At 45.3% G+C, this 27,406-nt stretch overlaps 1 protein-coding gene across 1 annotated transcript in view; it reads left to right on the top strand.

The window, feature by feature from the left end:
• Positions 1-27,406, top strand: part of LOC146830356 (uncharacterized) — a 993,685-nt gene that overhangs the window by 883,692 nt on the left and 82,587 nt on the right. The window contains exon 15 of the mRNA XM_085603721.1: positions 16,255-16,290. Within this exon, the coding sequence (XP_085459847.1) occupies positions 16,255-16,290 (36 nt within the window). The remainder of the gene's footprint in view (positions 1-16,254; positions 16,291-27,406) is intronic.

Raw genomic sequence — 27,406 nt, 5'->3', positions numbered from 1 at the left:
GTAGCAGCAGCAGAGGAGGGCTTTCCACCCGAACCTATCAACTATGCACCTCCATGAGTGGAGATTGAGCGGTGATAGTTGATAGCTTTTGACCTTCTTCCTGAAGTCTGTAATGTTATTCTGGCAGCCAGGCGGCCCTCCAATAAGATGGTATATGCCTGCAGTTGGCAGAAATTTACATTAATCTTTACAGAAAGGTCTATTGAATCTCTTTCTGCTTCTCTTTCTACTGTCCTTTTGTTCATTCTAACCCTTGCCCAACAGGGCTCTGCTTTGGGAACGCTCAAGGGTTACCTTTCTGCTCTGTCTACTTTTTTGCTGCTGCCACGCCAACCCTCTCTCTTCAAATCTCCCATTGTAAATAGATTTCTGAAAGGTCTGGCTCACTTGTTTACACCTACGCCCATTGGTATGCTGCAGTGGGACCTTAAGTTGGTCCTCACCTATCTGATGTGCGCTCCCTTTGAGCCTTTACACAATTGTCCCCTCTGGCTGTTGACCATCAAAACAGCCTTCTTTGTGGCGATTACATCAGCCCGTAGGGTGGGTGAACTGCAGGCATTATCTTGCTTGCCTCCTTATCTATGTCCTTTACGGACAAAGTTACGCTTTGCACCCGGGCATCCTTATTAGGTTGAGCCCTGAGCCAGCGCACAAGCGCTGCTCTGGGGTTGATCTGTGGTAGTTTACTATGTGAGGTAAGCCCCACCCACTCCCCCGCCCATCTTTTTCATTGACTTGTGTCTTTGTCCTTCCTAAATGCTGCCTTCCAATTGGTTTATAGGCTGTTAGTCCCTCCTTTTGACGGCCATTTCGTCTTTTGTATCCTACCATGGCTACTGGCCCTTTTACTTCTTGTTGCATGCACACTATTTTCTTCCTGTGTCCCCCTCCTGCTGTCAGTGCCTTCTCTCCCACCCCCCACTCCCGTTGTTTGTGCCTTTCTGCCCGCCCGCACTCCCATTTGCAATGCAATAGGTCTTGTGTAAATGCGAGTCCTATAGCATTGCAAATGCTTGTCTTTCCTCTGTACAGCTCTTGTTCCCTCTTTCTCCTTCACTTCCAATGGTTTATCCACAGTCCTTTTCCCTGCATATCACCTCTGCCATCCACTTTCTCTTGCGCACTCCTCCTAGTCCCCTCTCTGTGTTCATGGTGCCGGGTCTGGGTGTAGACGCTGCTTGTGCCGGTGTCACGTGTGCTGCAGACAGTGTTGGGGCCGCAGGATGGAGGCCACTCTCTTCAACTTCTCACTCATTGATTGCTGCGCACTCGTCTTACTCTCCGTTTACTTCGTATTCTTTGCAGAGCGGTGGAGATTGCCCTGCACCCCAGGGGCCAGGCACTCGTTTAGGGTATGCATGCTACCTAGGAGACGCTTACAAAAAAAGAAGTGAGAGGTCAGGACTCAGAAAGTGATAATACATTTGGTTTGGGAGATTGCGTGCGGGAAAGGAGAGTCTGCAATGCATATAGGAGAGGAAGATGGGATCTGTTTTAGGGAAACGGAGAAGGCTGCCATAGAGGTTAGACAAGTTCTCTTATAGATAGAATCTGACTGCTGTAATGGAGAAGAGTGGGTGCTTGTCTTGCAGGTGATGGTAGCACGCCGTAGCCTGGAGAGAGAGACTGGCAGGCAGAGTATAAGACTTAGCATGAGGGGGGAGGAAGGGAGAAGAGGGGCTTGCCTCTTTTTTAGGGGATGCCTTCATCAAGGAGAGGAAAAGCATGCCATGAGGATAATGGATTTACTTTTATGGAAGAGTATCACAAAGTTAGTGGAAACTGTAGGGTACTGGCAGTGGGGTAGGAACTCCCATTTATTTTGATGTTTTCTGTAGCGTGTACTAGGTCAGAGGGCGTCAGAGCGCTTTTCAGTTATGTAACAGACTATAAACACGAAGACATGTAGAACAACAATATAATCTAACATTATGGCTATCACAAAAACATGTACTGGGCTTTATGCATGATTCAGAAATCATACAGAAGCGGAGCAAGGTCACGTTTTGCAGATTAACTTGGGTAGAGGTGGGTCTAGAGGAGATCTAGCTTAGCCAATAGGTACTGGAGTGTTGGGGGGAGGAAGTGGGGCAGGAGCGTAGTTCAAAAGAAAATCATGCTCCTATTGAAATACATCATTCAGGGAGCAATTCAAAAGTGAATCAAAGATCGGGAGATTCACCTCTCTGAAGAATTTAAGAGGGCAGCGCTTATTTCCTAAGTTGTCTCTGGAACAAGAGGGCTCTTGGATTGTGTTTGAGAGATTCAAACAAGGGGTTGGTCAGTATCTCTGGAGGAATGGAATTCTATATTTTGGGAGCACTCCCCAAGGACGAGCGGGTGATAGGTTTTTCTTTCCTGAATCTCAATGGTTGCAGCAGGAGAAAGTTTGAGCTTCATGTGGCAGAGCAGCCACCAGATGGCCTGAGTTTCTGCGGTTAAATCAAGTAATTTTGAATATGCTTCGATAGGTAGCCCGATAAGATTGATGAGCTCTGGGGAGATGTGACTGAAATACCTTGTTCTCGAAATAAGTCTAGCACCACAGTATGATTTTCTCTGTGAAGAAGACTGCTCTTTTAGCAGGTGGGGCAAACACAAACTTTGAATTGAAGCTGGTCTGTTGCTTGATATTCTCGTAAGGTTTTCTTAGCCTTTTTTTTGCATGATCTAGTTGTGATCTGAAATATATGGATTTTTTTTGTTGTTGAAGATGCTGGATTCATCCTTTCTTCCTTTCAAGTAGAAAAGGGATAGGTTCACGTTTGAGGGTTTTTGTTTCCATCTCCATTCACTCAATCTAAGGTGTCTTCTTTCTTCATTATGGTTATAGTTTTATTTATTTATTTATTTTGAAGGTTTTATATAGCGCGAACAAGACCCTTGCGTGTATCAGAGCGTTTTACATATCAGATGTAGGAAGCAAGAGTAGACATAGCAAACACAGATATGAGTGATTCAGATATATGAAACTCTGAGAAGTAAAAACTAGCAAATTACATAAGGAGCTCAAAAACAGAACTAGTAATTACAATACAGTAATAAGTCAGTAAATTCACGTGAATTTTTCCATGAGAATTGCTTTCACTTCTTTTTTGAAGGAGGCAGTGGAAGGGTTCAATTTTGTCTCAGTGGGCAAAGCATTCCAGATCCTTGGAGCCATACCAGAGAAGGATTGGTTATAGGTTTTTTTTCTTGGCAAATCGTTGTGGTTCCAGTAGAAGAGACTTGGCACTCCTAGAGGCTCTATTGCCCGCAGAGAACACCAGTTTCTGTGCTAGGTAGTGCAGAGAATTGTGGTGTAGGGCCTTGTGCGTCATACAAGCGATTTTCAGATGAATTCTAGCTTCAAACGGTAGCCAGTTGAGGGCTCCAAGGTCTGGAGAGATGTGAGAGGTTCTCTTAGAGACCATGATTAGTCATGATGCTGAGTCGATAGCGGCTCTTAGCTGGGCTGTCGACGACCATGGGAGGTTGGATAAAGTTACAGCCCCGTATTCCACTCTTGGGATTACTAGGGCTTGAACTGCTTGTTTGAAATCGTAAGCTGGCAGGAAGGGTTTCAGTTTTCGCAGGGTCTTCATGTGGAAGTTAGCTCCTTTTGTGGAAGCGCTGATATGCTTCTGCATCCTTAGGTTACTGTCCAGAGTCACACCTAGCAATTTTGCTGATTCGACAATGAGAGGTTGTCCATTGAGAGCTGTTAAGTGCTTCATCTAGTCCAGGATAGTGGATGCTTTGTTAGGGGGAGTGATTAAGAGGAACTCCGTTTTGAGGGAGTTTAGTTTCAAATGGTTTTCTGCCAGCCATGTTTGGGTTTTTTGTAGTGTTGTGTTGAGCGCTTTGATGTCTTCAAGTGAGTGGATCTTGATGTAGAGTTGGGTGTCGTCTGCAGACATATGGAAGTGAATCTTGGCGAGACTGAAAAGTTCGGTGAGTGGTTCCATCAAAAGGTTGAAAAGAGTGGGTGAGAGGGAGTAACCTTGCGGAACTCCTAGCGTGACTGGCATGGGGTTGGACAGGGATTGATTGACATTGAACCTTTGAGATCTATTATGGAGGAAAGAGGCGAACCAAGCCCATTCTGTGTTTCAGGAGTTCTAGCAAGTTGCCGTGTTTGACGGTGTCAAATGCTGATGACAGGTCGAGTAAGATTAGTAAACAGGCTTTGTTTTGGTCCAAGATTTTTAGAGCGTCGTCAATTATGTGTGTCATGGCTGATTCGGTGCTGTGACCTGCTCGGAAGCCTGATTGAAATTGGTTAAGCAGGTTGAATTGATCGATGTGTCTGTTCAGCTAGCATAGGTATGTTGGATATTGGACGATAGTTATTTAGTTCCGAAGGGTCCGCTGTTGGTTTCTTTAGGATAGGGGATACCTGACCTGTTTTCAGGATGTCTGGAATGGATACTTGAAGGAGGGAGGTATTTATGATCTTGGTCCAAAGAGATAGTGACAAAGGAATGAAGGGGCATATTAGCAACGCTTAGCGATAAATCTCGCAAAGCGCGATTAGCGAGTATTTTTTCCATCGCCGGCTATCGCTGGATTCCATCGCCGAGATAGCACGTTATTAGCAACAGCTATCTCCACGGCGATGAAAAATCCAGCGATAGTGGCGAAAAGCGGGATTATCGCATGAATTACAGCGATAATAACCCAGCGTTAGGGGGGTGGTTGCTGATAGGTCATGGTGGTCTCAGCCACACAATCCACCCCCGCATTGAGTTGAATGTACAAGTCAGGTTTTGATCAGGTGTAAAAAACCAGTGACAACCGCGGTTAGCACGACTTTCATCATCGCTGACCGGGTCCCAGGGCCGCATTGCTGATAGGAGGCAGGTGTGTTTGCGAGTGGATTCCTGTTGTTTTCGTGGGGCACGCCTACTTTGCATGTCATTAGCGATAAATATCACTGACATGCACAGTGGCAAGGGAAACGGTCGCTGTCACCGGAAAGCTGTCGCTAACAGCTGTTAGCGACAGCTTGTTAATTGGGCGATAATAATATCGCCGCTTTAGCTGTAGAAAGTGCCGCTAAAGTGGCTTAAATGCCCTTGCTAATATGCCCCCAAGTCTTTTAAGTAGTTGGCTGGAAGAGGGTCTGTGAAGTGATTGGAAGGTGTCAGAGCGTTTAGCGTCTTTAGTATGGTATCTTCACTGTAAGTGTTGAAATAGGACCAAGTAGTGTTGTTTTTGAGGTTGAATATTGAGGAGTAGTGAACTTGGGCACTAACAGGGGGCAGTGATGAGTACTTTTGCATGTCCGAGAGGGATGCGAGGTCCTTGAGTAGGTCTGCTTTTATGGATTCAGTTTTTGAAGCGAAGAAGGAGGTGAATTCATTACAATTGGGTAAAGTGTCAGGGATAGCCTTGGGGAGAATGTGTGCACTCTAGGTTTGAGCTTTGATAAGATCGAATAGCTATTTGGGACGGTTCTTGGCTTGGTCTAGTTGAATCATGAAAAAGTTGTTTTTTGATTTTCTGATCTTTCTAAAGTAGGAGTTTCTGATGGATCTTAGTAGCTTGAGGTGGTCAGCTGAGGGTGCGGATCTCCAACGTCGTTCAATAACTCTAAGTGAACATCTGTCTTCATTTAGGCCACCATCATACCAAGGTTTTGAGTCTTTTGAGGTGGTTCTTTTCAGTTGAAGGGGGGCTATTTTGTCTAGTAGGTTGTTCATGGAGTGAAAGTAATGATTGGTCAGCCCCTGGGCATCAGCTAGGTCTTCCGGGGGATATAGTGAGTTTGAATTAGAGGAAGCTAGAAGGTTGGAGCCGACGTTTTTCAGGTTTCTCTTCCAGATCTTGGGGGCATATCAACAACAACCGGCGATAATTATCGCTAAGCGCACTTAGTGCTAGGATAATTATCGCCGGCTAGCGTGGATTTTTATCGCTGAGATAGCGTGCTATTAGCAACGCTTATCTCAATAGCGATAAAAATCCTCACGCTAAGTGGCTAACGTGAGATTATCGCTGGAAACCCAGCGATAATCTCACGTTAGATTGTTGATAGTGACAGACAAACTTAGCCATGATATCCTCCTTCCATAGGATATCATGGCTAAGTCAGAAAAATACCAGACGTAAAAAAGCAGCATTAACCGAGGTTAGCGCTGCTTTTTTTCTTCTCTAACAGGGTTAGCGATATTCGTGATAATAGGAGAAATGTCGCTTAGCGACATTTCTCCTATTATTTTACTCTGGAACGCCTCCTTTGCATCTCATTAGAGATGCAAGGGGAAGCGTAGAGTAAAAGGGTGCTAACATGCCAATTTGCATGTTAGCACCCTGTTGTTGATAGGGTGCTAGTTTTATCTCAGCTTTTTTGGCTTTTAAAGCCAAAAAAGCAGAGATAAAGCCCTTGTTGATATGCCCCTTTGTTCTCAGGGGTTGTGTTGGAAGGCGTTTCTCCGATTCCATGACTTGGAAAGTAATGACGTGATGGTCAGACCAATTGCAGGGGTGGATCGAGTCTAGCTGTGTGGAGTACAATTTGGAAATTACTAGGTCGAGAGTCGCGCCTTTGTCGTGTGTAGGGCTGTTACATATTTGGTTAAGATTAAGGTCTGAGAGGAAAGCTTTGAGGCTGTTTACCCCTCGGTCGTTCTGGTCATCCCAGTGAAGGTTGAAGTCCCCCAGGAATATTTGCTTATTTTGTTGGCTGTCATTTGACGCTAGAATATCCATGAGATGTTCTATGAATGTGAGGTTATCTCTAGGAGGGTGGTAGAATGTGTGTAAAGTACATATTTTTTTGTTATTACTAGCAATGTTTAAGCAGAGGTATTCACAGGAGGATAAAGCGGGGGCATTGGAGTTGGTCACTGTTAGATTGATCTGATGAAAAGGCAGAGACTCTTGCTTTTTGCCTTCTAAGATTCCTTGGGGCCAGTCCATCTAATATGTTAGACGTGGTTTCGTTGTAATTTTTAACCAGTTGTGTGGTCTTTGGATCGTCAACGGGTACCAGGCAGGGGAAAGGAATTTTTTTAAATACCTACTTGTTCATGGGCCTGGATGGTTCATAAAGCTACTTGTCCTGTAATAAAACCCATGGTGCCATGTAGTGAGATGACAAATTATGGCAGCATTTTGATCGTATCAAAGCTCGGATAATAACCCCTCTCATTATGCCAGGAATTATTTTGGATTCTAGTAATGCCCTGATTTTGCCATCATACTGGGACTGAAGGAGGTGGGATGCTGTAGTTCTACGGCAGAAATGCACTTTTAAGTCTGTGTACACCTACAAACTCATGTGTTCAAGGGTTTTAATCAATTTTTCTCTAATCTTTTCCAACAGTGGAAAATGTTGGAAATTTACATCTGATAAAGGACAAGAGTAAAACTTGTCAGGTTGTGAAAAAGAGGCTTCAGGGAAAGCTAACCTGCAAACCTCAGGTGATTTTCACACGAGCAGATTTAGGCATGCCTATTTACTCATGCTAAAATACAGTTCCCAAACATCTTCTAGGAGTAAAGTTTGCAGCTCTACTTCTGTAAATCCTTGTAAAATGCATGAAAGTCGTAAATCTGCACTAATGCAAGGATATATACTAAGGGTGGGCGGAATTTGCGCAGTCGCACTACGCAAAGCTCCACGAAACGGTAAAAACACTCAGAATTGCTTGTTTGCGATGCTTTTTTCCTGTTCGCGAATGCTGTTTGCGTGCTCATAGGGAAATATCTCACAAACACGTATTTTGAGAACGCGAAAAAGCAAAAAATTCCTCAAAGCCACGGAACACTGAATTCTGGGCAATTCCGCATTCTCCACGGAATGCGAAATTACGCAAATTAATCATATTCCGCGAGAGGAATGGAATTAACCGCCCAGGCCTAATATATACCATGGTTTAAATTTTGTGACTTTATTTAAGATTTGGGCCTCTGAGTTCTGGCGTAATGCTAAACCTTTTTTTATCAGTTAAAAATATATATAACCTTGTCTATGGTTAGCTGCACTCTGTGTGACTGCATGTTACTCTTTCACAAGGGACACTGCCAGGGACTATAGCACCCTGTGATTTTTGAGACCCACAAATATTTTTGGTTTTAGAGAATGTTTTTGTTATATTGGTGAGGGTCTGAAAGCTAACAAGAAATATTGTTTTACGAAAGCCATGTCAAAACAAAGCACACATTGCCAAACCAAAATGCTGACAACCAACATTAGACTGTTGAGTTTGCCAATGCCTGTTTACTTTCATATTTTTCGTATTACCACAACTGGCTTTACACATATTTTTACATTATTAGATGTTTTTGCAAATGCTAGCGTGTATCAAACATGTGTTACTAGATGATGCCTCCAGGAAATGGCACCAACAATTGCTCGGTTTAGGACCATTGTTTTTTGTATCAAGATTACACCCAGGTCCTCAACTACTGGGTCACCTCATTTTTGTAATGACCAACAATTGCTCAGCATTTCAGAAAAACATTTTTTCAAGTTGTATATTTTTTGTGTACATTTTTTATGTAAAAAGCAAATAATTATCAGTCATGCTTCCAAGCATCTGCAAGTATTTGCATCTAATTGGAGAACATTCTGGGAGCATTGTAAGGCAGCTTCCCAATGTTAAACTTCGTTAATACATGCGCACATTTTCATACTGGAACCACTGTCAGTAGTGGAAGCCGAGCTTGTTACATTTCCATAGAGCTTTCACCCTAATAATAAAGGCTTTGCATTAATGGACCATAAATAGAAGTTTGAAAAGCATGAACATATGGCTACAATCTTAACCTTAACTGCAGACGATGCTTTTTCACAGATCCATAATGTGGTATTATGGATTGACAGCCAAAGGGTTAGTGCTGTAGGGGTTTGTGCCCATTTGTTCGAAGGACAAAATAAACAGGAAAACTTGTCGGTCTTGATCCTAAACAATATGTCCTGCCAGGCATCGAAAAATCGACTCTCCCACTTGCTATGGCGAGTCAGATTCTATCAGGTCGAGCTGTTTTTAGGACTTAATAATCCATTCTGGGGAGTGAGCTTGAGCTGGAGAGGAACAGGTGTTCATTCAGAAGGTGAATGAGCAATTAAGATGCCTTTAAATCTTGTTTTTATCTTGACACATTTGCTGTCTGTTCAAGGGCAGAGGCCAAATGTCAGTTTGTCTTTTTACTAATGAATTCTTATCTTATTTTGGAAAATGGTGTTTATTTCTCTTTCTCTTACTACAGTTAGAGGATTTTGTCAAGTGAGCTGTCTGACAATCATGGTGAAACAAAAGGCTGTAGGATGTCAGTTTTGTTTCTAACACACAGCATTTAAATAGCTTGTAAATGCATGGTACAAAGATTTCAAAATATATCGGGAATTACTTAAGCACATTTTGTTTTGTATTTCAGAAGTGTGATGCAAGCAAAGTTTTAAATAGGAGCGAAATAAATCGGAGCACTTTACTTGGTGATATGGAAAATACAAATATTTGCAGAAACATGAATTCCAAACAATGTTTGTACACTGTATAGTTTTATCAGTAAAATTGCATGTCAGTTGGAAATACTGTTTCCATTTCAATCGAAAATGTGTTGATTACAAATGACAGTGTGCTACCACTTCATGCTTTAGCTAAGTCTTTAATAAAAGTGATAGTTTCTTAACATGATTTGAGAAACACTCCTGCCCCGCCCTGATGGCAATGCTGTTAATGAACTTAGAGGCAAATCAGAAGTCATGTGTATCTTATATGTGGCTAGATTTGTATTATATGTGGAGCCACATCTTACTCTATGAAATCAAACAAAATAGTTTTTTGTACAGCAGACATGCTGAACTTGCATATTTGAAGGTGTTTTCATATGTGACAATGAAGTAAATGACAGCTCAGTGAATTAAAATATTTCCCCAGGATCACATACTTTGAAACCAGCTTATGGGTCAAGAGCATTACAGTTAGGTCGAGTAGATTGTCAAAGTCACTATACCTACAGGTCTGGTAACTTTCTTGTGATTTTTCAAGGCCTGCTTGGACGTCAGGCAATAGGCATTCCACACCCTTGGCCTGGCTAGACCTGATTTTGGAAGACAGCTCATTGGGGTCGATTTGTCTTGTGCCCCTGGACCACACTTTCTGTTTGGCAACTTGACCTTTGTGAGGAACTCCTTCGGAGTTAAAGTAGAAAATAATGAAATGGCCAGACCAGTCCACCGGAGGCAGGGTTTCCAGGTAGTACCTTTGTTAGCAATAAAAAGTTCACGGGTGAAGCATTTCAAATGGGCTGGGCCTGTGCAGAGTTGTTTAGATTGGGAAACATCGGTGACATTGAGGTGTTCACATCGCAATACCTTTACAACACGGGCATTACAACGCAAGTCATTACAATGACTTGCGCTGGATGGCGCTCTAAACTAAGGAATAGTATGATTTACTATTCCAACACCTTCCCTACTATAACGTAGGCTAGAGTTGGAATAGTAAATCATACTATTCCTAAGTCCAGCACCCTCCAGTGCAAATCGTTGTAATGACTTGCTTTTTAATGCCTGTGTTGTAAAGGTATCGTGGTGTGCACACCGCGATGTAACATTGTATATTCATTTAAATTTGATGATTTTTAGGAAAGAATTACCTTGTTGTCTGCCTGTTCACCACAGTGGAGGTGGGCGTCTCCCAAAAAGATGTATTGAGGATGAGATGGATTGATCATTGATGAGGTCCATATTTTGATCTTTGAAGATCTGGTTATCCTGTAGAGCATGATATGATGTGTAACTCATTAATTGAGAGCGACGATTGTGGGTCACTCCCTGGTATTTAAATGTTAAGTAGGTCCCTGTTCTGGTGCAGTTTAGGTTTAGCAAATTCCTGTGAAGAATTGCTAGGCCTCCTCCAGGGCACCGCTATCAATTTCTCAGAATAATCTCAAAGTCAGGAGGCACTAATAGGTCCATTAGTGGGGCAGTGGAGTCAGGAAGCCAGGTGTCTGTGAGGAATAGGTCTATGTCATGCAATCAGATGGTTTCTGCTATCTCAGCAGGGTTTTCTTATGAACAAGAGTTCTGTCTCTGAAAATTGGTTGGTATGGGTTGTACAGTTCCTCCTCTGGCTAGAGTGAGACAATGTGGTTTTATCACATGGTGAGTGGTGACTTGAGGAGTACCCTGGAGATTAATCCAGAAAATGGTTGTGGGTATGGGTGTTGGTATATTTAAACATGACGTTTTTTAGGGGGCCTAAAGGTCTAGGCTACAGATGTTTAAAGAGTTGTTTCTAAGTGAGTGGAGAGCCTGGGATAATTTAATCATTGTGGGTTTGAGAAAGTTCTGCTGCCTCACCTTGGCTTCGGGCACAACACATGTTGGCATGTTCATTAGAGGAGTACTGTGGTTGGCCAATGTTTTATTGGCTCGTATCGCGAGAAGGTAGTCTCTTGGGAAGTGTAGCAGTGTGAGTGGATTGTCAGGAGGTAGAGTTTGAGAGAGTACCTGAAGGGTTGCTAATATGATGGAGATTGCGATATGTGTTGTGGCTAGAAGTCTCGGACTTCAAGAGAGTGTGAAAGTGAACGTTGAAGATATTCATGTTGGTGTCTGATGCTTGGATCATAATGTTGCTGTTGTTATAGATAGATAGTGACTTCTGTGCTGTTAGATCGAGGGAAGTAAAGATTGCTTGTGATTATAGGGAGCTGGCATATAAAGGTTTGCCAGTCATACAGGGAGGGGGTTGCCTCGGAGGCAAGAGTAATTCTTGGTAGCAAGTAGATTGCACATTTGTATTGTCCAATCCTTTCCCCTGGTCCGGAAGGTTTTCCAGCTCTGTATTTACACCGAAATTGTATCCCATTCTCCTCAAGGCCTGCTGCTTTCTGCTGCCTGCCTCTTGTTGTTGCTTCTGCTTGTGATATGTTTCCTCTCCCTTCCACTCATATAACTTCTCAGGACCGCTGTTTGGCCTGCTTGTGACCTGTTGCTTTATTTCCAATGCATTTTTATTTTTATTTTTTATCGAAACACTTTAACCTCACATTTGTGATAATACAAATCCACAAAACCAGAAAGAAGAATGCACAAATAAAAATACCAAAGAAATTTCCCAGTATACCTCAAAATTTAATTGAGTGCATCGGTTTGTTCAGGCTTCTTAATCTTCATATTCATCAGGCAATTGCCTCACACCTTCCTTAGGGACTAAAAGTGTATGAAGGGAAGTTGTGAATACAGTTTTTTCACTATAAATGTGTAGACTCCACTCCTGCACTGTCAATAGCGTAAATTAAATTGCCAGTAAGGGCGATGTTGTTTGATTAAGAACCATATTATGAGTCTGGTTACACAGGAAAGGTGCATGTTCAAAAGAGCTTAAGGCTGTGCTACTACTAATGTCCCAGAGGCCAAGTTGGAAGATTTTGAGGGGTTCTGTAGGAGAAATATTATCTGCATAATAGGAGTCACCGAATGATCAGAGGGACCGGGGGTTAATTTGTTTGTGGGTTGTGGAAGACCTTATACTCAAATAGTTGCAACCATGTGGCCTCTCAAAATACTTCTCCATTGTGCCCACAGAGTTATTGGCACTCCAATAAGACCGGGTTTCCCATCGAGCCCCAAAGTAGCCCGCATCTTTAACTATCGGGATCGAGGTGTCATTCTTTAGTCTGCTCACGGTGCGCCTCAAAGTCCGATGTAATAATGCTGCTTTCTTCCAGGATATTACCCTCCAAGTTCAGAGAATGCGGCGGCCCTTTCTTATAGTCAAGAAAGCGTTGAGAAAGCTTAAAATAAATTACTCCACTATGTTCCCGGCGTAACTGCTAGTAGTGTCAGATGGACGAGCATGGTATTTTACCACCCCGAAGGAGGCTTGGGACTGGCTGGATAGCTGGGGAACGGTTGGTGGTGCCAATCTCGCAGAGGAAGATGACAATGTGACGCAGGAGCCCCGGAAAAGACGCAACACTCAGCCAGCTAGTGACAACGATATCACCTGCTGCAGAGTGAAACTCTTCTGGGGATTTTCCCAAGCGACACTAGCTGACACCGAGTGGCTGACACAGCCCAGGGCCTGTTCCTTCTTTATTCAAGTTTTCCAGAACGGATACCGCAGCTGTGGGGGTGCTGACACCTTGCCCAAATGGATGATGTCTGCCAACACTGAATATTCAAATTGTTGACTGTTTCTGTGGTTACATTTCTCCTTTTTAGGTCGAGCCTGGGCAACGCATGCGATACTCTATCGTGCTGCAGATTCCTTACAGCGCACCCAGGCCTTTCCGCTTTGCGTACTAATATTGTAGAGCTAGCGTTACTCCTCTTTTCAGGGCCCTAGTTTTGCACATGACTGCGTGAGTTACTTCGTGGTTCTGCACTTCTAGCATGGAAAAAATTAAAAGTACTGATGTCTGCACGCCTGGGTGGTGCCTATATAGGCACCTTGACATCATAACATATGCTACCAACGCCGACAACGACATGTGGAGTCAAATAGAGCCACCCGAGGCCACGCACAAGGGGTATTGCTCAGCAAAAGTTTCCGGATCCAGGCTGACGCCTCGGAAATTCAAAGGTAAGGAATCTGCAGCTAAAGTCTCTACCAGATAATGCGTTACCGAAGATAAGTAACTTGTTCTTTAGTGATAGTGTGTGTAATAAATATAAGACCAATTTTTATAAACACTGTGTGGTTTCTTTTCATCTTACCTACACTACAGATTTAAGTTGGTAAAACAAGCTGCTTTACATTCCTTAAACATAAGCCTGAAGGCTTCTCTCTACAGCAACCAGTCAGAGAGCATTCAAAGGTATTCAAAGACCACTAAAATCACCATGAGGTGTGCCTGGATCAGTGCAATGTGCACCCCTTAAATAAGTGTGCACCAGATATTAACCCAGCCTCCTACATTGGGTGCAGCGGTTGGGATTAAGGCCTGCACTGTTTTATCACTTAATCTAGGTGAAAGTTGCATGCAAAACAATCACTAGCTAGGCACATATAATATTTTCTAATCTAGGAAGTTCTACTTAACTTTTTGGATTGGTAGTTGAGGGTCTAGCACAACCCTTTCTCCAATCTATGGGAGTGTAGTTTTTACCAGGGTAGGTAGGTGCAACACCACACTACTCCTAGTGTCATGCCTTTGGTTGATGAGTCCAATGAGGCCCCAACCTCTAAATACAGTAGTCTTAAGTTCGAGGAGCTTAGGACCCTGGCTGCATCCATAAAACATAAGACACTTAGCAACCCTAACACAAAGCTGCTCTTAGAGTAGCTCCTGCAGGATGACTTCCAGACTCCTGACAGGTTAGAAGTGCAGGACAATGTGGGTATGGCTGATGTGGCTCCAGAAGAAGAGTCAGGGGTGTCTCACCCCAGTAACCCAATTGTGAGCCTGACCAGTAGGAGTCTGAAGACCCCTCACTGGTGAACTCTATTCTCCAGGAAATAGTTCTAGTGACACAGAGGGAGGCCCTAGAGGTAGGTCCCCCTTTATTCCTCATGGGGTGGTCTGAGAGCAAAAATGAAAGGAAGAAAAAAGTGAGTTGAAAGAAGTAAAAAAACTTCAAAACATGAAAGGAAGAAATAGGAAGGAAGGAAAACAGAAAGAAGCAGAACCAAGAAAAGAAGAGAAGAAAAAATAATGACAAAGCAGGAGAAAATATGAAAAAAGGAAGGCAGAGAAACAGAAGAAAAGGCATAAGAATGAAAGAAAAAGTAGATATAAAAGAAGCAAAGAAGAAAAGGCGATAAAAAAATAATGACATGCAAGGAAGAAGCAAAGAAACAAGCAATAAGAAAGAAGAAAGTAGAAAAGAAAGTTGAAACTGAAAAAGAGATGAAAGAAAGATATGCAAGAGTATCAGAGGAAGAAAGGAGAAGAAGGAAGACAAAGTATTGAAAGAAAAACACCTATACAAAAATAAAGGAAGAAAATAAAGAAAAAGAGAAAGGCAAAGCAAAAATAAAGAACAGAAAAGGGGGAAGGAGTAGAGGATTAAAGCTATAGGTAAGAGAGCACAAAGATAGAAAGAAATCATAAAAATAAGAAAAAGGAAAGGAAGGGAAGAGAGTAGAGTAGAGAAAGGAGAAAAAGAAAGAAGTTGAGAAATAAAAAGAAAAAAAGACAATTTTCAGAAGAGGAAGCCATTTACTGTGATCTTCCCTAACCAAACGAATGATCCGTACAATCTTTTAAAGTGCTTGTTTATCAAAACGGGAGCTGCATATTCCCAAACCAGCTGACAGGTAGTTTTAATGCAGGATGAGAGGAGCTAGTAGCTATCAATTGATCTATAGGAGATACTAGGTAAGATAATCAGGTGTTTGTTAAGTTTGCTGCTGCCAACACTGGAATGGCAGTCCAGAATCAGACGTTCTTCTGATGAATTATCCTCTGCTTCAAGCAATGCTGTACCCTGGCCAAAAAGGATCCTCTTGAGGGCCTTATAGCTTATTTCACTAGAGCATAAGCCGTAAATACTGTCCTAAGGGCCTTGCCGAGTAACATATCTGACAAGCAGCCATGTAAGCATCTGCCCACACTATTATCAGACACTACTGCATTAATTCGCAAATCTTTAGGGAGGGAATTCATTTTTGCCTTCTCTTTTCTGCAGGACCCTTGTAAAATCCACTCCTCGGATTTACCGCCTTGGAAGGGGCATTGCTCTGACTTTAGATTCGCAAAGAGGGAAATCTGCGGTTTGAAGTATCCAGCAGCTTAAGTTATTTACCTTCTGAGTTAATCTACCACCGCCTTCCCGCCTCCCCTTTATGCGGCACAGATTTTCAGGATTTAATAAAGGTCGTCGTTAGACTTAGCAGACAGACAGCTACCATTACATTTGTCTGATATGTTCCATGTCTTTGGCATGGAAAGAAATAATGTTTTACCTGAAGTCAGCATACTACGATGGCACTTTTATGCAGCTTTGTGTTGTCATGTCCGGAGGTGGGTTAAAGTTGCAACAATGGCCAATGGCTCCACCTGTAGCTATTGCATCAGTCTCTGGATCCAGCTTAGTGCGTAGGGAGATTCACAGGGTGAGGAATCCCAAAGTAACAAATCTGCAGTTAGAGTATCGACCGGAAATAGCCTTACCGGAAGTAAGTAACGCATTGTTTGTTGCTTGAATTCCATTGATTCCTAGGCCATGAGAGTTTATTGTCCAGGACTCAGACAATCCTGGCCAAGGGCTAGGATTTGTGCTGCATTTAAGAACATGCTTGCAGAAGGATTATTTTGTTTGTAATAAGCAGTATCGCTTTTAAACTTTGTATTTACTCTCGACAGGTTCCGACACGAAAACTGGTGAAGGTACAGAACCAGGTAAGTACACTGCCCTGTTTCAATAATGGTTCCGGTCCCCTGTAGTAATATGTGCAAGCAGCGCCGGATCTAGGGCGGTGCGATCGGTGCCACCGCACTAGGCGCTGACTTGTGGTGGGGGCGCCATGTTCATTGTTTTAAAAGCACCTATGCTGCGTACATTATCCCAGCAGTTTTCATGCATCAATAAAAATGACAACTCCAGTGATTAATGTTCTTCCTGGAGAGAGACAGGAGCTTTGTCTAGGGAAAGTTTTGACTCATTATAGCGCACAGGGTTAATATGCCTGCTGCAAAGAAAGCGTCCCAATCAGATCACAAAATGCATATAATATAAATAGGTCAATGGGCTGCCGCTTTTGTCAGAGATCCTTTTTTGTTACTTGCAGTTTATAAGTTAAAATCCCAATATAGAGCAGGGAGCTATTAACTGCCATCAAATAGCTGCATGCAAACTGCAAGGAAAATATTAGAGCTATGTATTTTTTGCCCAGTTTTTCGTTGTCCTAATCTTGCAAAAAAGGTTCACTTGGGTAGTAATCAATTCTTATTATTAAGGAAAACCCCAAACAAAGGTGTACCATTTTAAATTCTGAATTTATGCTTTACTAGTCCAAGGAATCAAACTATACTGCCTACCAGTATGGGTGAAATGTGACTCCTACTCCTTTTAGGCCTCTGTTTTATGTAACATTTCCTACATAAACTGGTATGAGTGGCACTATAAAACTGAATTAATCTAAGAGACAGTGGTTATGGAGACTTGAGTGGCACTGCCAAATGGTGGTAGTGAGGGAATCCGTGGCGGAGGTGGTAATTGGGGGGGCACCAACAAACATTGTCGCACAGGGCGCCACTTGTGCTAAAGCTACAGTCTTGATTGTGTAAATTATTTATATTCTTATTTTCCACGTGTATTCTAAATAAACTGTTTTTTGTGAACGTGTTAGGCCTTACTTGAGACTGTTAAGGTACAGTACAGAGTAAAGCAATACTGGGAGGAAACTATTAAGTCTAATATTCTACAGTGCATGCTATTGAAAACTGTTGAACCATGTCCTCTTCTGTTGTAAAGAGTTCCAACTCTAAAGTACACTGTTTGCACTGTTGGAAATTTAAATTGATGAGACGTGTTCTGTGCCATTGAGTTCTCTCTGCCATTAATAAAGTGTAGAAACTCTCTGTACGTGTGCGAGATCCTGGAACATACCTTTTAAAAAAAATGTATTTTCCAATTCCCTGCTTACACAGTACATTTGTCTAACACACCATTTACGGAAGAGCTTACAAAATAAGGCAGAAATGGTGTCCCAGTCCTGGGATTTTGCTCTCTGCAGCACACATATGTTTTGCACTCCATTAATACAAAGTGAAGCTTGTAAGGTGAGAGCTGTTCTGCTCTGCTTGCTACAGCATTTATACAGGAACATTTTGTGTTGTTTCTGGTGTCCTTCATTTCTGGTCGTTTTCTTGCTTGTTCCCGCTGGAGCTTCAAACACTTCTTTTCGTGCTTAGGCTTAAAGTGTTTGTGGTTGAAGTTCAAAAGGAATGCAGACTCTGCTAAGTATATTTTCTGATGGATACATCTGCCAGTGGATTCCTCACCTTGTGAATATCCCCTGCGCCAGCAACATTCGGAAACTTTTGTAGCAGTCCACGCTGATGAGGTCGAAGACGACGTCACAGAGATACGGCTCCGCTCGCGACTCCGCTGACGTCACCGGCTCCATAAGAAGACGTCGTCGACATGATGTCGTCAGTTCCCTTTTTTCCGCGCCGTCGACGCCAACGGATTTCAGGACTCTCTCTCTGTAGCTGTTCTTGTTACTTTGTTTTCAGCTGGTTTCTCTCTCTCTTCTTCTGCTGAAATGTCGACGAAGAAGTCTGGATTTAAACCTTGTCGAGAATGTGGGAAACACATGTCGATAACGGGTCCGCATGAAGACTGTGTGTGGTGCCTGTCTTCGGACCATGATGTGGAAGGATGTTCTTGCTGTCGCAAGATGAGCTCCAAGGCTCTTAAGGAGAGGGAAGCAAAATTGTTCATCGCAAGGATGAAGAAGGAAAAAAGAGGCCGGAGAAGATCGCGGTCGAGATGGAGGTCGAGGTCGGCGTCAAAGTCGACTTTGGGGCATGCTTCTAAGTCTAAGAAGCACAAGAATAAGAAGAGGCACTCATCTCGACATCACTCAGATAGGGATGCAGCTCTGAGATCGACATCGCCCTCCCGACGCCGTAAGGACTTTGTATCTCCTTCGCCTGTTCCTGATTCTCCTATTGGCCTATCCTCACCTGTGGCTTCACCAGAGCATTCTCCGGCTCCGGCCCCGGCTCCATCTCCGACGCCGGCTCATCTCCGGCTCCGGCTTCGTCTCCAGTTCCATGTGAGGAACCTCCTGCTCCGGGTGAGCCTTCGGCTCCGCTGAGTCCACCGTCGGCGCCGGTCTGCCCGAGTCCGGTGATGCCTGAAAAATATCCTGCGTTTCTAGGACCAGGTCAGGACCCTACGCATTATCTTAATGCGATGTACGGAGTCTTCTCCAGAGCCATGTACCCCTCTGGTGCACCTTCGGGTCCTAAGGGTCCTATGGCCTTCAGTTTGGGAGTTCCCCAAGCTTATCCTCAGGCTCCCTCCATGCCATTTTTTCCGGCGACGCTGTCTTGGCATATACCGGCGCCGAGGACATCGACGCCGCTTCCTTCTTCACCCGCGCCGACTCAACCTCGTTCGACGCCGGTTGTTCCATTGGTCCGTCGGATTCGGTCACGGCACCGCCGACTCCGGTTGTGAGGATCAGGTCTAGGAGGGAGGCCCAAAGGGTGCTGGATGAACAGAGATACCTGATAGAGGAAGTGGAGGAAGGTGAGCTTATGGAATCGGACGACGTGTTTGATGAGTTGAAGGAGGCTAGTGGCCTGGACTTATCACCTGAATGGGAGATTACTCCTCCTTCTGATGCTCCTTCAAAGGATGTGGCACCATACCATGCTATTATAAAGAAGGCGGCTGAACTTTTAGATCTGCAGTTGCCTTCTGCAGTGTTCAAGCCTAACATCCTAACAGAAGTTCTGCACTCTCCTTCTACTGTTTCAGAGCCTTTACTCCCTTTTAATGACGCCATTATAGAGTCAGTAATGGAGGTGTGGCGTAAGCCCTATTCTGCTCCGGCAGTTTCTAAAGTTATTGCCAGGAGGTATAGGGCAGCTCCGGGGGACCCAGACTTTTTGACATCTCACCCATCTCCAGAGAGTCTGGTGGTTCAGGCGGCCTTTTCCAGGAAGTCATCAGGTTCTTTTTCCCCAAGTCCCGAGTGACAGGGAAGCAAAGCAATTGGATCAGTCAGCAAAGAAGGTCGTCTCTTCTGCCAGCATGGCCCTTAAATCGACGAATGCCACCTGTCTTTTGGGCCGATATATCCATGCTCTTATGGACTCAGCAATGCAGCTAGCCCCAAAGCTGTCAGAAGAGGATTGGATAAGTTTCAATGAGGTCCTTTCGGATACCCAAGCGGCGGCACGTCAGGTGATCCAAAGTGGCTTGGATACAGCTGACTCAGTTGCAAGAGTCATGGGATCTTCTGTTGCCACCAGGAGGAGTGCATGGCTTAAATCTTCAAAATTCTCCCCTGATGTTCAGTCAGCGCTCTTGGACTTGCCTTTTGATTTCTCCGGACTTTTTGGCAAGAAAGCGGATGCTGCGCTTGAAAGACTTAAAGAGAGTAAGGCCACGGCTAAATCTTTGGACCTTCAATCTCAGCCAAGGGGTTCGGTCAAGAGGTACAGGGGCTTCGGAAGGTCAACCTTTCGTTCTTACAGACAGCCCCAGCAGCAGCAGCAACAGCAGCAAAACACTCTGTATAAGAGCTACAGAGGCAGAGTCAGAGGTCGCACTCGAGGTCGTCAGCTCTCCTCCTCCTCCTCTTCCTCAGCCCCTCCCACCACTGCAAAGCAGCCCTAGATCCACCATTCTGGATCATGCTGGTCCTGTGGGGGGCCAGCTTACCCATTTTCTACAAGATTGGGAATCGGTTACTACAGACCTTTGGGTTCTAAATCTTGTAGAAAATGGGTACGCCCTTCCCTTTCGGGAATTTCCTCCAAATTACCCTCCTTGTCAAGGGGCTTGCTCAGAGGACCACTGTCTTCTCCTGCAGGAGGAAGTCCTGACGTTACTAAAAAAAGGTGCGATAGAGGTGGTTCCAGAGCAGGAGAGGGGTCATGGATGCTACTCCCGGTATTTCCTGATTCCGAAAAAGGACGGCAGATTGCGTCCAATATTGGACCTCAGGATCTTGAATCTTTTTTTGAAGCAAGAGAGGTTCAAGATGCTCACCCTTGCGCAGGTTCTTCAAGCGCTGTGTCAGGAGGACTGGATGGTGTCGATCGATTTGCAGGATGCGTATTTCCACATCCCCATCCTGAAGTCGCACAGGAAGTATCTCCGGTTTACGGTAGGGTCGCAACATTATCAGTTTGCGGTCCTTCCGTTTGGTCTTACTACTGCACCTCGAGTCTTCACGAAGGTGATGGCAGTGGTGGCAGCCCATTTCAGAAGGTCGGGGATTTCAGTTTTCCCCTATCTGGACGACTGGCTGATCAAAGCGGATTCGTCAGAGAAGGTGCTTCATCATCTGCAGGTTACAACTCAGCTGTTGTACAAATTGGGATTCTTGATAAACGTACCCAAATCTCACCTGGTGCCCTCTCAGTGCATCCTGTTCATAGGGGCGGTAGTGGACACTACTGTGTGTCGGGCATTCCCACCTCCACAAAGAATTCTCGACATAAAGGAAATGATTCCCTCGTTCCAGTCCTGAAGGTCCTTCGCCTGCTCGGTCTGTTTGCTTCCTGCATTCCGTTGGTCAACCATGCACGCTGGCACATGAGGGCACTGCAGTGGTGCCTCCGCAGGCAGTGGTATCAGCACAAAGGAGATCTCAGGGAGTCTGTGAGGGTCTCCGGAGAAGCTGCAGCGGATCTGTCTTGGTGGAGCGTGGAGGGCAATCTGTCTCAAGGAAAGCCCTTCAATCTACCTCCATCTGTGGCCACAGTAATAACGGATGCATCCACTTTAAGGTGGGGGGCTCATTTGGGGGATCTGGAGATCAAGGGTTTTTGGTCTCCAGAGGAAAGATTGCTTCACATCAACCTTCTAGAATTGCGGGCGATACGTTTGGCGCTCAAGGCCTTTCTCCCTTCTCTTCGTGGTCAGTCGGTTCAAGTCCTGACAGACAACACTACCGCGATGTGGTATGTCAACAAGCAGGGAGGAGTGGGGTCTCTTTGTGTCTGCAGAGAGGCTCTGCATCTCTGGTCCTGGGCTCTGTATCATCAGATTTGTCTGATGGCAAATCATCTGGCCGGGGTTTTGAACGTACGTGCAGACAGTCTCGGTCGGCAGTTTTCAAGTGGAGGCTTCATCCAGAGGTGGTTCGTCACGTCTTTCGGATGTGGGGAACTCCTCGGGTGGACCTGTTTGCCACTCACGAGAACGCTTACTGCTCGTCATTCTGCAGTCTCCAGTATCTGATGCAGGGAGCATTGGGGGACGCGTTTCAATTGAGTTGGGGCTCACAACTCCTTTATGCGTTTCCTCCCATACCCTTGATTCCTCTGGTTCTGAGGAAGATTCGCCAAGACCGGGTCCAAGTTATATCGATCGCCTCAGATTGTCCAAGAAGGGTGTGGTATACGGATCTTCTCCACCCCTCCTCGGACCCTCCGCTCCGTCTCCCTCTGAGGGCAGACCTCCTCTCACAGTCAGAGGGGCAGGTTCTACACTCCCACCTCCAGAGCTTACACCTTCATGCCTGGAGATAGAACGGGGCAACCTGAATTCTTTTTCTCTCCCGCCAGATGTTGTAGATGTAATTTTGTCTGCCAGACGTAATTCCTCCTAATCTATCTATTCCTGTAGGTGGTCTAAATTTGTGCTCTGGTGTGGGGAGAAGTCAATTGGTCCTTTGAGGGCTCGTTTATCTGACATTCTGCAGTTTGCCCTTTCTCTTGCTCAGCAAGGTTTTGCTGTAGTCACTGTAAAGGGATACTTATCGGCTTTGACGGCATTCCTTTGCTTGCCAGATCAGCCGTCCTTGTTCAAATCGCCTATTGTTTTACGATTTCTGAAAGGCCTTACAAACAAGTTTCCTCCTACTCCTTTTATTGTGCCTCATTGGGACTTACATCTTGTCTTAACTTATCTGATGGGTTCTCCCTTCGAGCCCTTACACAAGTGTCCCTTGAGACTATTGTCTTTCAAGACGGTTTTTCTCATTGCGATAACCTTGGCAAGGAGGGTAAGTGAGCTTCAAGCTCTGAGTTCAAAACCCCCGTTCTTTTTTTTTGATAAGCAAATTTTTATTTTCTTGAAAAGAACAAGAATCAGAAAGCATATACAACAAACCGATTGAGTTGGCATCAAAATGACATATCACGGAATCAGTAACAATCAGTAGAAAGACCCCCCACTCCCTCCCCCAACCTCCCGCCCCCGTCACCCGCACTCCCCCCCTTAGAACAGGCCTCCTAGCCATCTCCCCCACACTCTGCGAAACCTTTTGGGGCAACCCCGAGCAGTATACAACGTCCGTTGCTGTGCGGCGCACCAGTCCACACCTCTTCTCCATTTAGCACCTTTGGGTGGGTCAGTCTGCTTCCAGGCGGCTGCGATATCTCTTTTAGCCACCACCAGAGCAGTAGTTAGGAAATATTTTTCATTGCAGGATCCATCCAACCCATCCGTTATTCCCAGTAAAGCCAACTTAGGGTCATGGGGAACCTCCAATCCCAGGACCTCAGTTAATTCAAGTTCAATCTCGGCCCAATAGTTCCCCAGGCGCGGGCAAGTCCAGACCATATGGAAGAAGTCCACCGGATCTACCCCAGAGCGGGCGCATGCCGCATCCGGAGAAAGGCCCCGCACGATATAGGCGTTCCGGGGTCAAGATAGGCGGCATGGAGGTAACAAAGCTGGATGAGCCGCCGTCTAGCCGAAGTGGTAATCGTCCTGGGTGCCATAAGGGCGTCCCTCCAATCAGCTTCGTCCAATGGTCCCACCCAGGTCTCCCACCGCTGCCTCAGTCCGTCCCAATCCACCGGGGTGTTATTGACCAGGGACCGATAAATGCGGGAGATTCCTCCCCTCCCAAGACACCCCAGCATCACCTGAGCCTCAGGCGGGCTATGGTCGGGAATCCGTGAGTCTAGAGGGACGTGAGATTGGACCGCATGACGCAGTTGGAGATATTTATAGAATTGCGAAGGGTGTAAAGAGAACTGTTTCTGGAGCTCCTGGAAGGAACACATGTGGCTCCCCCGCCATACGTCACGCAAGCGAGAGATCCCCAGAAGATACCATGCTCGAAATCCTGCAAGCCCCGTTACCTCCTGTAGCCATGTACCATGCCAAAGTGGTGTAACTAGGGTCAGCGTCCTCGACCAGCGGGTGTGCCGTAAGGTGCGCGCCATGCCAAAAAGAGAGCCCGCATAACATCAGGGAGCGACAGGGGGATCGCCGCCCCGTAGAGCATGTTCTTAATAGAAGAGAACTCAGTGAGCTGCACCTCTAGCCTATAGAATTGTATCCTCCTGAGGCGGAAGCCGGGAGAAAACTAGTTGTTTTATAAATTTGAGTGTCACTGATTTCTGTATTTTAAAATTGTTCTTACCTCATTCCTGGGCACTAATTAGGGCTCGAACTCGCCTCTGACAGGGATTTTGGGCAGTTCTTGGCGCCGCAGCAGGTTCTGCTTCACACACCTCGCACGCCATCACCGTCGATCCCTCAGGCCACGCCCCCTTAGTGTGGACACGCCCCCTACCGAGACTATTTAAAGGTCTCCGGCTTTCAGAACCAATCAGAGAATTGTATCCTCCTGAGGCGGAAGCCGGGAGTAAACTAGTTGTTTTATGAATTTGAGTGTCACTGATTTCTGTATTTTAAAATTGTTCTTACCTCATTCCTGGGCACTAATTAGGGCTCGAACTCGCCTCTGACAGGGATTTTGGGCAGTTCTTGGCGCCGCAGCAGGTTCTGCTTCACACACCTCGCACGCCATCACCGTCGATCCCTCAGGCCACGCCCCCTTAGTGTGGACACACCCCCATCTACCCTCCCACTTCTCTCATAATCATGTGCATTTTCCGGCCGCGCAGCGGACGCACGCAGCGGGCGCGCTAAATGCAAGCCCGTCTGCGCCCGTCCGCGCCTCGCCCGTGCCCAGTGCCACCCCCCCTGCTCAAAAAATCATCTATTCAAGAGAAGCCCTACTCAAAATCAAACCAGACCCAACATCCTGCACTGGATCACTTGACCTGACGACCCGGTCTGGCTCCTGGACCTGCAGGTGCTGTAGTTACAGTCTTGGCCTCAAAGCAAGAAATCAGCCACCTACACAAGCTAGGAACCTACAATGCGGACTGATCAATGTCAGGTCTATGGGAAAGCACGCCGCACATATATTTGATCTTATAATGGAAAATAAGCTTGACTGCCTCTTTATGACGGAAACCTGGCTGACACCTTATAGTAACCCTGATATAACTAACTCCCTACCCCCAGGATACCTAATCTCCAGAGAGGATAGACCTACTCAGAGAGGTGGAGGTATTGCTATTGTTTATCGCGACACCCTGAACTGCCAAACCTTCCTCATACCAGGCCTCAAAGGGGCGGAAAATGTTGGCTTTGCGCTACAAATACACGACTCTTTTACTTTCTCAGGGGCCCTGATTTATCGACCACCTGGCACACATACTGACTTCATGAATAGCATCGGTGAAGCTATAGGCAACTTAGCCCTCAAATCAGCCAATTTTACCATCCTGGGAGACGCCAACATACATCTAGACGCCTACTCAGATCAGGCTACAATTTGCTTTACCGACACTATGAATGTACTCGGCTTGAAAATCCTCACCACCTCCGCCACCCATAAGGCGGGACACATACTTGACTGCATTTGTTCCAATATTGAAGCACTCAAGGTAGATACCCCACAAATATTAACTTGGACAGATCATAGCTATATTCCGTTCGAATTCCCCGTAACATATCACTCTCGGACCAAGAAAACTAATGACCTCCCAGGGTCCGACATAAAAGGACCCTGTTGGAAAGATCTGATAGGGCAACCTGACTTCCTATTAAGAGCCGACTTATCTAGACCGACTCTGTCAGGAGCCCCTGACAAAGACAGTCAGGCTTTTAGGGAATGGATCAATACACTCATAAAAAGCCAGGAGTCCACCCTTCCCCGTCTGAGGACCAGGAGAAATCAAAGACCTATCGCCCCGTGGTTCTCTCCTACTTTAAAAGAGGAACAAAGGAAAGTTAGGGCGCTCGAACGAAAGTGGCGACTCAACTATACAGAGTCTGACCAAGATCTGTATAAAATCGCCCGTCGTCAATACCATGGGTCGATTAAAACGGCCAAAAGGGAATACTACACGGAAGCCATTAATAATAGTAATAACAAACAAAAAGAAATCTTCAATATTGTTAATACATTTACTAACCCTAAAACTATGCAGAAAGACATCCCCCCCTCACAGAGCCTCTGCAATATCATTGCAGACTTCTTTGAGGGCAAAATTTTAACACTGACCAAAGACTTCTCGCAACCTCACAGCAATGAGGAAAACAAGGTCATCAACTCTGGACTAAAAACTAATACCTTTACCTCCTTTCAACCGGTTAGCAAAGAAGAAACGCAGACAGAAATCCTCAAAATTACATCAGGATCTCCTTTTGATCCCTGCCCTCCGTTGGTGCTCCATGCACTAATAGAGATTGTTAATCCATTTATCAATAGTATCATAAATTCTTTACTCACCCAGGGTTTGGTCCCTGAGGAATGGAAACTCGCAGCAGTCAAACCCCTGCAAAAAAAAATACTACCGGATCCCGCCACCCTCACAAACCTCCGTCCCATCTCCCTACTTCCAGCCTTCTGTAAACTTACGGAGAAAGCTGTTAATAAACAACTCACTGCTTTCATAGAAAGCAATAACATCTGGCATCCCAACCAAGCAGGTTTTAGATCCCAACACTCCACAGAGTCAGCTCTAATCTTTTCCTCTGAAACCTTCCGTGGAGCACTAGATCAGGGAAGGAAAGTAGTCCTGGTTCTATTGGACCTGTCCGCGGCGTTTGATACGGTGTCCCATGCCATTCTGTTGGACCGTCTAGCCGCGGCAGGAATTGTTGGAACCGCACTGAGCTGGATAAAAAGCTTTCTTGCAAATAGGAGACAAGTGGTGGTCTTAGGACAGTACAGATCAGAAGAAAAGTTAGTAGGATCTGGAGTCCCTCAGGGCTCCTGTCTGAGTCCTACACTTTTCAACATATACATGGCCCCACTAATCACCCTTATCTCATCCTTTGGTATAGACACTATTGCATATGCAGATGACACGCAGCTGATTCTGATACTGGAGAATGACACCAAGGAAGCCGAGGGAAGGCTCCAAAGCTGCCTTACCGCCACTTTCAGATGGATGAACTCGAATCATCTCAAATGCAACACTGGGAAAACTGAAATCCTTCCCATTGGCAAAGATAATACCTTTAATCCCTCATTGTGGTGGCCTGAGGATGCCATTGCTCCCCCTAGCACTGCTTCCTCAGTCCGTAATCTAGGGATCAAATTTGACCCCTCCCTGAGCTTCAAACAACAAGCCACAGCCGTAGCAGGGACCTGTTTCGGAATTATCAAAGGGCTCAGGAAATTTTTCGACCTAATTCCCTTCTCCGCAAGGAAAACGGTCGCAGTAGCCCTCATCACTTCCCGCATTGACTATTGCAATAGCCTATATGCAGGGACTAACAAAGAAGTCTGTCACAAACTACAAATGGCACAGCATGCAGCTGCCAGACTAGTGCTAGGGTGGAAAAAGAGGACCTCAGCTACGGCAGCAATGAACCTTCTACACTGGCTGCCCATCAATAAAAGGGTACTCTTTAAAATTATATTGATCACCTTTAGGGCTTTCAATGGAAAGGGACCCAAATACATACTAAAAATGTTCAAACGCTATAACCCCACGCGATGCCTCAGGTCTCAAGCGGCCAATCTTCTTACCATTCCTAAATTCAGACTCAAGACTAAAGGAGGCA

The sequence above is a fragment of the Triturus cristatus genome, chromosome 5_1 (genome assembly GCF_964204655.1).
Source record: "Triturus cristatus chromosome 5_1, aTriCri1.1, whole genome shotgun sequence".
NCBI classification, from domain to species: domain Eukaryota; kingdom Metazoa; phylum Chordata; class Amphibia; order Caudata; family Salamandridae; genus Triturus; species Triturus cristatus.
This window is presented reverse-complemented; position numbering and strand designations above follow the sequence as displayed.